This window comes from Halichoerus grypus, chromosome 8, assembly GCF_964656455.1.
Source record: "Halichoerus grypus chromosome 8, mHalGry1.hap1.1, whole genome shotgun sequence".
In the NCBI taxonomy this organism is placed as follows: Eukaryota; Metazoa; Chordata; class Mammalia; order Carnivora; family Phocidae; genus Halichoerus; species Halichoerus grypus.
In genome coordinates this window covers 141,622,874-141,636,104 of record NC_135719.1, presented here as the reverse complement: position 1 = coordinate 141,636,104, position 13,231 = coordinate 141,622,874, and the positions used below count along the sequence as shown (strand labels likewise).

Sequence of the window (13,231 nt, the reverse complement as noted above, 5' to 3'; positions counted from 1 at the left end):
TTATTTATTTGAAAGCAAGAGAGAGAGAGAGAGAAGCAGGGGGAGAGGCAGAAAGAGAGGGAGAGAGAGTCCCAAGCGGACTTTGCTGTAAGCACAGTCTGACATGGGGCTCAATTTCATGACTCTGAGATCACCACCTGAGCTGAAACGAAAAGTCAGTCACTTTAACTGGGTGAGCCAGCTAGGCGCCCCTAAAGAGTTAATCTTAAAAAGTGAAACCCCAGGGCACCTGGGTGGCTCAGTCGTTAAGCGGCTGCCTTCGGCTCAGGTCATGATCCCAGAGTCCTGGGATGGAGTCCCACATCGGGCTCCCTGCTCAGCGGGAAGCCTGCTTCTCCCTCTCCCACTCCCTCTGCTTGTGTTCCCTCTCTCGCTGTCTCTGTCTCCGTCAAATAAATAAATAAAAATCTTTAAAAAAAAAAAAAAGTGAAACCCCAGAAAAACTTAAAGAAAATGCAGGTGATGATGTATCTGATAGCTGATGGGAACAACCTTTATAGGAACACAAAGACAAAAAAATAAAGTAAAATATTGGCAAATTTATAAGAGTATTAAAAAGTCCTCGTGTCGGGCTGCCTGGGTGGCTCAGTTGGTTAAGCGTCTGCCTTCAGCTTAGGTCATGATCCCAGGGTCCTGGGATCGAGCCCCACATCAGGCTCCCTGCTCAGTGGGGAGTCTGCTTCTCCCTTTCCCTCTACCTGCAGCTCCCCCTGCTTGTGCTCTCTTGCTCATGCTCTCTCTCTCAAATAAATAAATAGAATCTTTTTTTTTTAAAGTTTTTGTGTCAAAAAAAAGGGATGAACTGGACACAAAATTCTGCAACATCTGTGAGAATGGATTAAGAGAGTTAATATATTATTCCTATATATCTGTAAGGAAAAAAAAGACACCTCAATGAAAAAAAAAAATCCAGAATGTGGGACGATAATTCACAACATAAGGATTGCATAAGACTAATAAACCCCCAAATAATTAGCCTCTGTTAACTTTAAAAATAAACTGCCAGATATTTTACCAGCAAAAATTGGTTTATTCAGGAATAGCAGAAAATTACAATCCACAACACAGAACTTTGGAGAAAGCATAAGCAAATCTGGAGAACAAAGGCGAAGTAAGCTCTCTTACAGAGGGAACCGGAACTTGGGAGGGCTGTTATAGAAATAAAAAGTCCACTGGAGTAAACTGGGAGTTCAAAGTACAGTGGGCTCTTCATTGGCTGAGTTGTGACAGTCTCTCATTGGCTGAGCTATTGCCGCGGGGGGGGGGGGGGGGGGGGGGGGGGAATCTTCCTTCTCCAGGAGTAGCAAAGTAGTAGCTAAAGCAGTGTCCACTTGGAAAGTAGGTCTCTTGTTGGGGGTTTGCAACTGAGGAATGGTAGGGTGGGAGAGCTCCCCCTCCTGGCCTCCCCACTCCATTTTAGTGAGGTTTCCTTTTATTTTCACCCCTCATTACTGGTAAAAGAAATATAAATTAAAATAAGTCACCATTTTTCCCCTTCCTTCAGCAAAGATTTTTTTTCTTTTTTTATGACAAAGTTAACCATTGGTGAGGAGTAGAAAAAAATAGATCTTCCCACATACTTTTGAGGGATGTATAGACGGATACAATATTTTTGGAAAGCACCTTAATAATAAATATCAATGCCATAAGAAATGCATAGTTTCTGACCCAACAACTCCACCTCTAGGAACATATTATCAGGAAATACTTATGCATGGTGACCTAAGCACTTCAAGCCAGGATAATTTATGAGAACAAAAATTAGAAAGAATTTAAACCCTTAAAAGGGGAGCTGATACAAAGGACAGCCATTTGATGACAAGTACAAAACACATTCAAGTTCTGGAAAAGACAAATGTGTAGGGATGGAAACCAGATGAGCGGGTGCCAGGGGCTGAGGTCTGGGAAGACTACAAAGGAGCCTGCGAGAATCTGGGGCTGGGGGGCGAGGGGGGCTGGGATGGTGTTGAAAATGTCCCATGTCTGAGCTGGTGGTTCCACGACTGTAAAATTTGTCCAAACTGACAGATGTGTACGCTGAAAGGTTGAGTTTTACCATGTGTAAATTATATCTCAATAAACTTGACTTTAAAGAAAATGTTGAAGAATATTAAGCAGCCTGGGGAAATTTAAATGACCAGTTAAATGAGGAATTTGCAAGGTAGTGTGCACAATGGGATTGGAACTTGGTAGGGGGGTTACATCTTCAGAGAGTGACAGAAATGGGGTGGCCGTGGTGAGGTAGACTGGAAGGAACTATGCCAAAATGTATCAGTATCTCCCTCTGGAAATGAAATTAAATGTGGTTGACCCTTGAACGTGGGCGGGGGGAGGTTAGGGGTACCAACCCCTGCGCAGTGGAAAATCTGCCTACAACTTCTGACTCCCCCCAAACTAGCCTCCTGTTGACCAGAAGCCTTACCAATCACATAAACAGTCGATTCACACATATTTTGTGTTATATGTATTATATATACACTGTATTCTTATAATAAAGTAAGCTGGAGAAAAGAAAGTGCTGTTCAAAAAATCCTAAGAAGAGAAAATATATTTACAGTGCTGTACTATTTAAAAAAACTTCCGCAGGAAGTGGACCCACGGAGTTCAAACCCATGTTGTTCAGCGGTCTTCTGTATTGGTTTGTTTCTTCACGTTTTGTTTTCTGCTGGAAACAATTCTGTTTTTCAGATGCTCTGGGGCGCCTTTCTCTTTGGTCTTTGATGGAGCCCCCAAGCAAGAGGGAAATCACCACTGGGCCCGAGAGCCAGCAGAGGGGTGGGGTCGGAAGCTGGAGGGACAGACCAGCGGAGACAAGGAGAGGTGGGTGGAGGGGTGCGGGCGGGGTGGAGGGCGGGGTGGCAGGACGGTCCCCGGTTTTGCTTGGGCTGACAAGCAGGGAAGGGCGGTGTCCCCATTGGTTCGCCCAGGATATAACACCCGGTGGAGCTTGGACGTTTCCTGAGCTGAGCTGGGAGGACGAAGACGTTTCCGTGATGCGTGAGTCTAGCTTCGTCTGGGGGGGGGGGGCGGGGGGGGCTGGCTGGTAGGCCTCCCGGTCCCCAACCCAGGGCGGGCCAGAGGGGTCGCTTCTTTCCCTCACTCCCTCCACCTACTAACTAGTTGACTCATTCTCTCTCTCCCCTTTTCGGTTCCCCAGAACGGGTGGCGGCGGGTGCTGTCTTGGGAGGAGGTGAGTTGCCCCGATCCTCTCCGTCGCCGGGGAGGGGACTTTGGAGGTGTGGCGCTGCTCCGGCTGGGAGGGCGGCCCGCCATCTTTCCGCTCCCGGGACTGCCCGGGTGGACCTCAGGGGCGGAGAGCCCCGCTCACAGTCCTCGCCGTTAAGAGGACACCTGATCGGGGACCTGGCTGCTCCCCTAGTCCTTCTGTATAAGGAGCATGTAGAGATTTCTTTTGACCGGGGTGGAGGGGTGGGGTGAATACTGGAAACTGCAATGGTGTATCTCACCCCCCACATTTACACACACACACACACACACACACACACACACACACAGAAGCCCAGTGAGGGGCAGTGACGTCCCCGCGGTCGCGCAGGTCGCGCAGCAAGTTAGAGACCCCAAAAGGGGCCTGCCTGGGCCTCCTGTGACACCTTCGCCCCCACCTGGCTCCACATCCCCCACTTTTCTCTTTGCCTTGGGACCCCCTCCCAGCGGTCTCCCGGATGCTCAGCGCAGACAGGCCCCCGAAACTGCCGAGGGGCTCCGGAGCGGTCCCTTGCCCTGGGCCCACGCCGCAACCCAGCTCCTCTTCCCCGCAGTGGCGGCCGTGGCGGCCGTGCCCGTCGTGCTAGGCGCCGTGGGCTTCACCGGGGCCGGAATCGCCGCCTCCTCGCTAGCGGCCAAGATGATGTCCGCGGCTGCAGTCGCCAACGGGGGCGGGGTCGCCGCCGGCAGCCTGGTGGCCACGCTGCAGTCCGTGGGTTTGTTGGGGGACAGGTGGGGGGAGGGGCGGGAGAGGAGTGGGGAGGGGGAGAAGAGCCAAGAGCGGATTCAGCGCGGAGGCTAAGCCTGAGGGACAGCCTATCCTCTCCCTCCGCATTCCCGGTCCTTTGACTCTCCCTGACTGTCCTCTTTCTGGCTCCTTCTGAGTGAGGTCTGGTGGGAGTGGACGGCTAAGGGAGCTCTGGGAGGGAGAAGAAGGGAAGGAGCCCAGGGCTCTGGGTACAGCCCTGCCCAGATCTGACACCTGGGTGGCCTAGGAGGGTCCCTTCCCCTCTGGGCCTCAGTGGCCTCCTGGGTAAGGTGAGGGGACCTGTCACTCTCAGGGTCTGTGGTGGACTGTCCTCTGTCTCTCATTCCTCCAGCTTCTTCTGCCCAAAGTGGAGCCCTGGGGTTTTCCAGAACCTAGAGGAGGGATCCAGGTCCCCAGGCCTCAGACCTCCAGGGGGGTGGGGGCCACTGGCCACTGCATGAGCCCGTGCTCACCCTCTGTCTCTTCTTCAGGGGCAGCTGGACTCTCCACGTCATCCAACATCCTCCTGGGCTCTGTTGGGGCAGCTTTTGGAGGCTGGTTTGGAAGTTCAAAAAAGTCAACTTCTTCCCCTCCCCCAGAAGAACCCGAGGCTGAAGAGAAAGAGGCAGAAGAAAACGAATCCCAAGTTGAACCTCCAAAACCCCCAGTGGGGTCAGAGAAGCATGAGAAATAAAGATCATGTGCAAACACACCTCCTGTCTTTGCTCCTTGCAGCCCTGTTGGGGGGGGAGGGGTAAGAGGGGGGGACTGGGGTTTTCCAAATCCCCCACCCTCCCAACCTGCCTTGTGGAGGGGGCCAGGAGGGGGGGCAGGCTGACAGAGCACAGACTCAGTTAGCAGGAGGCTTTGGTTGGTCCTTACAAGGGATGGGCTGTATACACCCAGGGTCATTCCTGGGCCTTCTGTGGGCCTCAGTTTGCCGCCTCATTCAGTGATGGGGTTGACAGAGGTTCCCATTGGGCAGCCGGGGAGAGGGGTAGCCAGGATACATACTGAGCCACTGACCCTGGAGCATGTCGCTCTTCCTCGTGCATGGACACTAGGCATCCCGAGACAAGTCACACACTGGCCTTTCCCTGCCTGACCTCAAGTCTGGTGGGAGGGTGGGGGCTGACAAGCAAACCACCAGGACAACATAGTATCCTGAATGTCACAGTGGAGCTCTGGGCACTTCCGGTCAGGGAGACTGAATCAGGGATGATCACTCCACTGTGTCTGGAAAAATCCTCCACATCTTACTCTGGTAATAAGGGCTCTTGGTGTTCCCTATCTCTCCACTCATGTCCAAGGTGAGGGCTTATTTCCTGCCAGAGAGGTCTCATTCTCTGGAGTTCTTTGTTTGTTGTTTTGTCTTGTTTTTGCTTTTAAGGATGAGATATCACAGAAATAGAAATTCTAAAACTTCTGCTTACACTAGATGTCCATCAACAGATGAATGCATAAAGAAGATGTGGTATATATATACAACGGAATATTATGCAGCCATCAAAAAAATGAGATCTTGCCATTTGCAACGATATGGATGGAACTAGAGGGTATTATGCCAAGCGAAATAAGTCAATCAGAGAAAGACAATTATCATATGATCTCACTGATATGAGGAATTTGAGAAACATGACAGAGGATCATAGGGGAAGGGAGGGAAAAATGAAACAAGACGAAACCAGAGAGGGAGACAAACCATAAGAGACTCTTAATCTCAGGAAACAAACTGAGGGTTGCTGGAGTGGTGGGGGGTGGGAGGGATGGGGTGGCTGGGTGATGGACACTGGGGAGGGTATGTGCTATGGTGAGCACTGTGAATTGTGTAAGACTGATGAATCAGACCTGTACCCCTGAACCAAATAATACATTATATGTTAATAAAAAAAAAAAAATTTCTGCTTCCACCCCAGTAGACAGTCTTGAGGCCTCTAGGGGCACCATCTGCATCTTGTAGACCCCTGTGGATGCAGAAAGCTGGAGAGAGCATCATTACTCCCAACCTGCAACAAGAAAAATCCAGACAACCTACAAAAAGTGATTTTAAAAATGAATATAAAATAAAAACAAATAACTTTTCCTGAACCCCTAAGAGCTGAAGTGGCAGGCCTGCTGGGTGCTCCACTGAGAAAGACTGAGGCAGGTGGAAACCCCGAGAAAACTTCCCTTGCTGAGAGGAGATAGGGAGGGGAACTACAGCCCCACCTTCCTTCTCCCCTAGCGAACAGAAGCTTCACACTGCCAGGGGTAGGGCAGTAAGCGTCCCAGAGCACAGATGACAATCACTGTAGATGAGGGGGAAGAAAGAAGAAACCCAAAACCTTCCTGGGCCCAGAGAGAATCCGCCCACTACTGGGGGAGGGGCAGGGCTATTGAGAAAACCCCATCCCCAGGCCTGGGCCCACAGTGCCTGCCCAGACCGAGGCTGGATGGGACCACGGAGAACTCCATTGCCACCCCCCCCCCCCACCACCACCACCTGGCTAGTAAGTAACAACCAACAGACGTCTACACTGTTGGGTGGAGCAAGTGTGCGGAGACCTTCTCCAAGATGCACACACCAAACGGAAGCCTAAAGCTGAAGGTGGAGCAGATACAGAGAAACCAGCTTCCACCGGAAGCGCAAGGTAACGTTAGTCAGAAGCTGATGGAACATTGATGGCAGCCATAGCAACCCCTAAATCCAAACCCAGCTCGACTCCCGGGTAAGACTGAGCTCCCACGTGCAGACCCGTTTCTTGACATAAACACTGTTCGCTTCCTTGTCTCCACTGGGCTTGCGCAGCACACCAACGGAGCCTCGCCTTGCCCATCGCCCCACCCCGACCCCGGCACTCACTCTCCAACACCGCCTGCCCCTTACCGCCAGCACCCGTGACCCCGGCCCAGCCGGCAGGACAGGCCGGAGGCGTCAGGGTGTTGGTCCCCACCCCCCAGAGGAGACCTCAGCCAATGATGGATTATAGCTGGGCATAAACACCCATCAGGTGGAATGACTCAGACCTGCCCCAGACTCCCAGGAATCTCTCTGGAGGATCAAGCCTCAGTTGCCCACAGGGTAAACTCACTCCTGAATGGATCCTTTCTTGGCTGCGTCTTTCCCCACCTCATCTTTTATTCCCTGTTGGTGCCCCCTGGGGTCACCTCCCAAACAAACCCCTTGGACTCAAGTCCTCATCTTGGAGCCTCAGTCTTGGGCTTTCCTCAGGCCCTTGGCCCTTTCCTCAGGCCCACCCAGGAGCCCACAGGGCTGAGCCCTCGACAACTGCAGCACCATATTAGATGGTTTCTGAAACTTGGCTGTGTTCAGGCCTTATCCTTCTCTACTCTCAGAATGAGGCTCTAAGGTCTGTCTCACACTCCCCCTGGTCCGGACGCCAGCCAGGTCCAGACCTGTGGGCATTCCAGCAGAGAGCACAGCTCAGCTTTGAGGCTGGTTAAGGACTCTAGGGTAAATCACTCAAAACAGTCCCTAAGTCTTTGCAATCGTCAGGAAAAAGCCTGGCACAATTTCTGTTTGAAAAATGTTCCTTTTCAATGACCTTTTCCTCCAGAAAAATCCCTTTTACCAAAGACACTCGAGAGAGTCTGGCTGGGGCTGGCCCAAAGATGGCTAAAACTATTGAACTCTTCTAGCTCCTCACCCCCTACCCTGAACCTCTTCATCAATTGGTTCATTATGAAAATAATTTTATCTCCCTGAATATAGGCCAGCTGTTCAAGGAGGCAGCTGGGAGGGAGCTGGTGGGCAAGGAGCCAGTTGAAGGCTCCGAATCTGGAAATAAACCACAAAGCCAGCCATTCTCAGCCTGGGCAAACATGCCTATCTTCAATAGCAGCAAGAGTTAGGGACTTTGGGTCTTTTCTTAACAGGTTCTTTTTTTTTTTTTTAAGATTTTATTTATTTATTTAAGAGACAGAGAAAGAGAGTGAGCAAGCACATGAGTGGGGTGGGGAGGGGCAGAGGGAGAGAGAAAAGCAGACTGCCCTCGGAGGACCCCGGGATCGTGACCTGGGCCAGCGGCAGACACTTAACTGACTGAGCCATGCCGACGCCTCTTTTTTTTTTTTTTTTTAAGATTTATTTATTTGTTTATTTGAGAGAGAGAGAATGAGAGAGCACATGAGAGAGGGAGGGTCAGAGGGAGAACAGACTCCCCGCTGAGCAGGGAGCCTGATGCGGGACTCGATCCCGGGACTCCAGGATCATGACCTGAGCCGGAGGCAGTTGCCCAACCAACTGAGCCACCCAGGTCACTGGTGCCTCTTAATAGGTTCTTGCAACGAGATCTATAAAACCGGGGCAGCAGCATCGCCTTTCCTGGAATGGTGTGTAGATTTTATAGGATGCGGCATGGGCAATGTCTTGACCCTAGGAGATCTGCTGTTGATGTTACTTGCTTTGATCCCCCTGTTCCGGCACTTTTAGCTTTGTTCTGTGGGTATTCAGGGTGCCTTAGCGGCATCTCAGAAGTTTCTGTGGGGATTCAGGAGGACTGTGGCAGGGCTCCCTTTCTTCTCTGACCCAGACGGGGTGCTGATGGAAGCCATAGAGCGGAGCATCCCTCCTGGGCCAGCCACCCTCCCCTCACCTCAGGACCCCTTTCTGTACCTACTGTTTTCCACACTCTCAGACCAGCCACTGTGGTCCCCCTTGGGTCCCTCTGCTCTCGGGTGGGGAAACCAGTGACGGCGCTACATTTCCGTCAGAAGGTGAGTATCTCGGGGCTGGGGGTGAAAGGAGAGAGAGGGCCAGAGACATCATTTCCCTTTTGTGTCTGAGCCTTCATTGATGTCTCCTGTCCGGCTCTGCGGCAGGAGTGGCTCTTGTCGACTTGGGACTGTACTGGGATCTGGCTGAGCCTTTTTTTTTTTTTTTTTTCTAATTTTCTTAAGGGTGGGGTAGAGGCAAAGAGCAAATCTTAAGCCTTGATCTCACAACCCTGAGATCATGACCTGAGCTGAAATCAAGAGTCAACTGCTTAACTGAGTGAACCACCCAGGCGCACCTGGCTGAGCCTTTCAATGAGCACCCCTCCCCCAGGTGTCAGAATGGAAACATCTCTTGGGCAGGTAAGATTCCCGAGAAGAATCCTCCTCCTTTTGTTCTGGCTGTTGTAACCTGGCTGCCAGCGCTCTCGGCGCCTATTGATGAAGAACGGGGGTCTCTACACTTGGATGGGAACTCTTCATTTTTTAGTATGAAGCTCCCGCTCTCAGCTGCATCAGGTGCCCCTTGTCCCAGAGACCCAAACCTTCCAAAAATAAAGTGCCAGTTGTCTGCTGGAGGGTACCCCTGGGGATCTGCCTCGTTCCTAAACAGATATCCAACAGACTTGTGCTGGTCCACCCCAATGCCTCCCTCCAGGAGTGGAGCCCTTGGGGGTCCTCCAGAGGAGAGCTGTCTCTTTCTCCCCTTCTCCACTGACAACTTAAGATTCAGCTTTCTTGGGACTGCTCAGTGGAACCATGTGTCCATGTGACTTCTGGCTCCCAAAGTTGTGTTCCTGTCATCTTCTCTCTCCTTCTCTTTGCTCACGTGGTGCTAAGCCTCTTTAGTCCATTACTATTATTGTAGTGATGTATGGAAAAGGACAGGTAAATGCAACCCTCTGTTGGACCGATTCCTCTGTTGCTCGACATCAAGATCCCCTACTGTGTTCATTAGAATATGTCAGCTTGCTGTGAAAGAGACCCTCTTGGCTTAAACAAGAGAAGTTTCTTTCTGTTAGTCAGTCAGATGAGTCTCAGCTGGGGGTGGGGGGGTGGGGTAGGGGTGGCTCGGCTCCCAGAGGCCCAGGCTGCCAAAGTCTTGTTCTGCCGTCCTTTTTTTTTTTTTTTTTAAGATTTTATTTATTTATTTGACAGAGAGAGTGAGAGAGCACAAGCAGGGGGAACAGTAGAAGGAGAGGGAGAAGCAGGCTCCCCACTGAGCAGGGAGCCCAATGTAGGACTCGATCCCAGGACCTGAGCCGAAGGCAGACACTTAACCATCTGAACCACCCAGGCACCCCCTTGTTCTGTCTTCCTTAATGTGCTGCTCTCATCTGCAGGTTCAAGATGGTCATTCCCCTGCCTGCAGAAGAACTCATGGGAAGGAGACCAGGGGGAAAGGTGAGCCCACCTGCTCCCTTTAACTGCATGCCCAGAGAATGGCATCCTTCATTCTATTCATCTTCCACTGGCCAGAACCCTGTCCAGGTATACTGGAAATGCAGTCCTTCCGTGGGGAGCATGCACCTAGCCAAAAATCAGGGCCCATTTATTATGTTATAGTGTAGGGCAGAAGTCCAGGCAGGCTTCACCGAGTTGTCTGCTTCGGGTTGTTTTTTTTTTTTTTAAAGATTTTATTTATTTATTTGAGAGAGAGAGACACAGTAAGGGAACACAAGCAGGGGGAGTGAGAGAGGGAGAAGCAGGCTTCCTGCAGAGCAGGAAGACCGATGTGGGGCTCGATCCCAGGACCCTGGGACCATGACCTGAGCCGAAGGCAGACGCTTAACAACTGAGCCACCCAGGCGCCCCTGCTTAGGGTTTTACAAGACCAAAATCAAGTGTTCAGCCAAATGTGGCTTGCATTCGGAGCCCATGGTAAGAATCTTCAAATCCCCCTCCCGATTCTAATCTCTGATTCCTCCTCTGTGATGAGCAGAGAACATTCTCTGCCTTTAAAGGGCTCATATGATGAGCTTTGACACACCTGTATTATCTCCCTCTGTCATATAACTGAACATAATTATGGAAGTGGTATCTTATCATGTTCACAGGACCCACCACACTCTGAGGGCGGGACAGTATATGATGTTGAGGGTCACTGGGCACCGTGCTTAGAAATCCACCTACTCCATGTTATGCTGAGCGAAATAAGTCAATCAGAGAAAGACATGTATCATATGACCTCACTGATATGAGGAATTCTTAATCTCAGGAAACAAACTGAGGGTTGCTGGAGTGTGGGGTGGGGTGGGAGGGATGGGGTGGCTGGGTGATAGACATCGGGGAGGGTATGTGCTCTGGTAAGCGCTGTGAATTGTGCAAGACTGTTGAATCACAGATCTGTACCTCTGAAACAAATAATGCAATATATGTTAAGAAAAAAAAAAAGAAGAATGTAGCAGGAGGGGAAGAATGAAAGGGGGGGAAATCGGATGGGGAGATGAACTATGAGAGACGATGGACTCTGAAAAACAAACTGAGGGTTCTAGAGGGGAGGGGGGTGGGAGGATGGGTTAGCCTGGTGATGGGTACTAAAGAGGGCACGTTCTGCATGGAGCACTGGGTGTTATGCACAAACAATGAATCATGGAACACTACATCAAAAACTAATGATGTAATGTATGGTGATTAACATCACAGTAAAAAAATTAAAGAAAAAAAAAAAGAAAGAAATCCACCTACTCCAAAGGCCAAACCTGACAGCCAGAGGGGAAGAAGCAGGTCAGCATAAAACAGGTCCCCTGGGACCTGGGAGTGGAGCGAAGGAGGTCAGGGCAGAGTCCAGAACAATGGGTGGTCTTGCATAGTGGTCTGCTGGGCCTCGGCAGGGAGTGAGCCAACCTGTTCAACCTTCCAGATCCAGGGCAGACCCACATGCCCTGGTAGAGACCCGGACCTCCAGTTAAAGCGGGGGCATTTACCTTCAGCTCCAAGGAGGCCTTCAGAAGTTCTAATGAAGGCCTTGAAGTTGGCGGCATTATTTTGGGAATGTGTGTGTTTTGGTGGGGAGAGGATTCACAGCCTTTATCAGATTCTCCGAGGCATCGAAGAAAGAAAAGAAAGAAAAAGAACCAAATATTGAATTACTACCCTAAGGGGTGATTCCTATGGCTAGGTAGCAACCATGCTTCAGTGACCCAACTAGACACCACTGGTGGACATGGATGAGTCGCTTAACTTTTTTCAATTGTCCATAGTTCTACACTCCTAAGTTTGGTTCTTGTTGGAAACCAAGATCTTGTCAGGCTGCTGACAGCACCGAGAACAGAGTGTGCAGAGGTGCAGGTCTGCGACTGGGTCGATATCATGTTGGAAACCCTTGTCTCTCCATAACCCTCAGGATAGACCCCAAGCTTCTCTTCCCCAATATGCCTGCTATGGTATGAATGTTTGTGTACCCCAAAATTCATGGTGCAGTCCTAACTCCCAAGATGATGGTATCAGGAGGTGGGACCTTTGGGAGATGCTGAGATCATGAGGGTGGAGCCTTCCTGGGTGGGATTAGTGCCCTTACAAAGGAGGCCAGAGGGAGCTCTTGCCCTTCCATGACGTGAGGGCACAGCAAAAAGGGGCCCTCGAAGAAACAACTTCTCACCAGCAACCTAGGGCTGCCAGTGCCTTGATCTCTGACTTCCCAGCTTCTGGAACTGTGAAAAATACATTTCTGTTACTTATAAACCACCCAGTTTATAGGCTTTTTGTTATAGCAGACTAAGACTTTCTGTGCCTTCTGCTGGGCCCCAGAGCCCTGGGCTGGCCTCTGGCATGGCACTTAACCAGAGCACAGCATCGATGGCTGTCTACCTGTTGGTCCATCCCCCCAGCAGACTCTCCCAGCTGTCTAGAAAAAGTCCAAGTTCCCCAGCAAGTTCCCTAGCACCTGGCTAGGCCTGACCCACAGCATGTGCCCCAAGAGTTGTGGAAAGGAGGAGCAAATCAGTATATAAGCCAATTTTCTGATGCTCCAAGTTGGAAGCCATCCTAGTGAAGAGAAGTTTCTCTAAGATCTTGTTCTGGGAGGACGACATTTAGGGACTAGGGCCATGAATTAGAAAGGTCAGAGTCCCCGGCAAACTAGATTTCCCTTCTAGCTGCTGAGGAGAACAGCAAGGGCTGGACGATGGACTTTAACTTGAGAATGGAGCAGTGACTCATGGGGCCTGGGCCTTCTGAGCCAGGCCACTTAGGACAGAGCCATTAGACCTGCAGCTTGGAGGGATGCCCTCGCCCGCCGGCCCCTGGCTCCCACCCGGTTCCTGACTGCCCGGGAACTGAGCCAAACACCTACCCTGGCTGAGATCTTTGAGGTCATTTGGACCAACTCCCCATGCTGAGAGGGACAAATGAAGGCCACAGAGGAGGTGGCCTGCCCCGAGTCACATACAGAGTCACAAGCTGGGCAGGGGCAGCCACCGGTCTGCACATTTTGGCCCATCCCAGCCGACTGCACCCCTACGCCATGTCACTCTGACCATAAGACTAGGAAAGAGGAGTGACCCGACCCCCTGACTTCAAGCCGGAAGGAAGGGATTCAGGAGG

At 51.1% G+C, this 13,231-nt stretch overlaps 1 protein-coding gene across 3 annotated transcripts; it reads left to right on the top strand.

Moving 5' to 3' along the window:
• Positions 1-2,861: 2,861 nt before the first annotated feature.
• On the top strand, positions 2,862-4,685 carry LOC118522687 (interferon alpha-inducible protein 27-like protein 2). Of its 3 annotated transcripts, XM_078054155.1 has the most exons (5): positions 2,902-2,997; positions 3,158-3,190; positions 3,780-3,941; positions 4,326-4,382; positions 4,465-4,685. In XM_078054155.1, the coding sequence occupies exons 1-4, from the start codon at positions 2,994-2,996 to the stop codon at positions 4,367-4,369; spliced, it is 243 nt and encodes an 80-aa protein (XP_077910281.1). In that variant the 5' UTR covers positions 2,902-2,993; the 3' UTR covers positions 4,370-4,382; positions 4,465-4,685. The 3 variants fall into 3 exon arrangements, with proteins under 3 accessions (XP_035927764.1, XP_077910281.1, XP_077910280.1); XM_036071871.2 differs by lacking the exon at positions 4,326-4,382 and having other exon boundaries at positions 2,862-2,997; XM_078054154.1 differs by lacking the exons at positions 3,158-3,190; positions 4,326-4,382 and having other exon boundaries at positions 2,911-2,997.
• The last annotated feature ends 8,546 nt before the right edge of the window (positions 4,686-13,231 follow it).

Bases quoted from the DNA above. Each gene is read 5' to 3' on its own strand.
- LOC118522687 (XM_036071871.2), top strand. The intron at 3,191-3,779 runs GTGAGTTGCCCC...TCTTCCCCGCAG, and splicing joins GGGTGCTGTCTTGGGAGGAG to TGGCGGCCGTGGCGGCCGTG. The intron at 3,942-4,464 runs GTTTGTTGGGGG...TCTCTTCTTCAG, and splicing joins GGCCACGCTGCAGTCCGTGG to GGGCAGCTGGACTCTCCACG.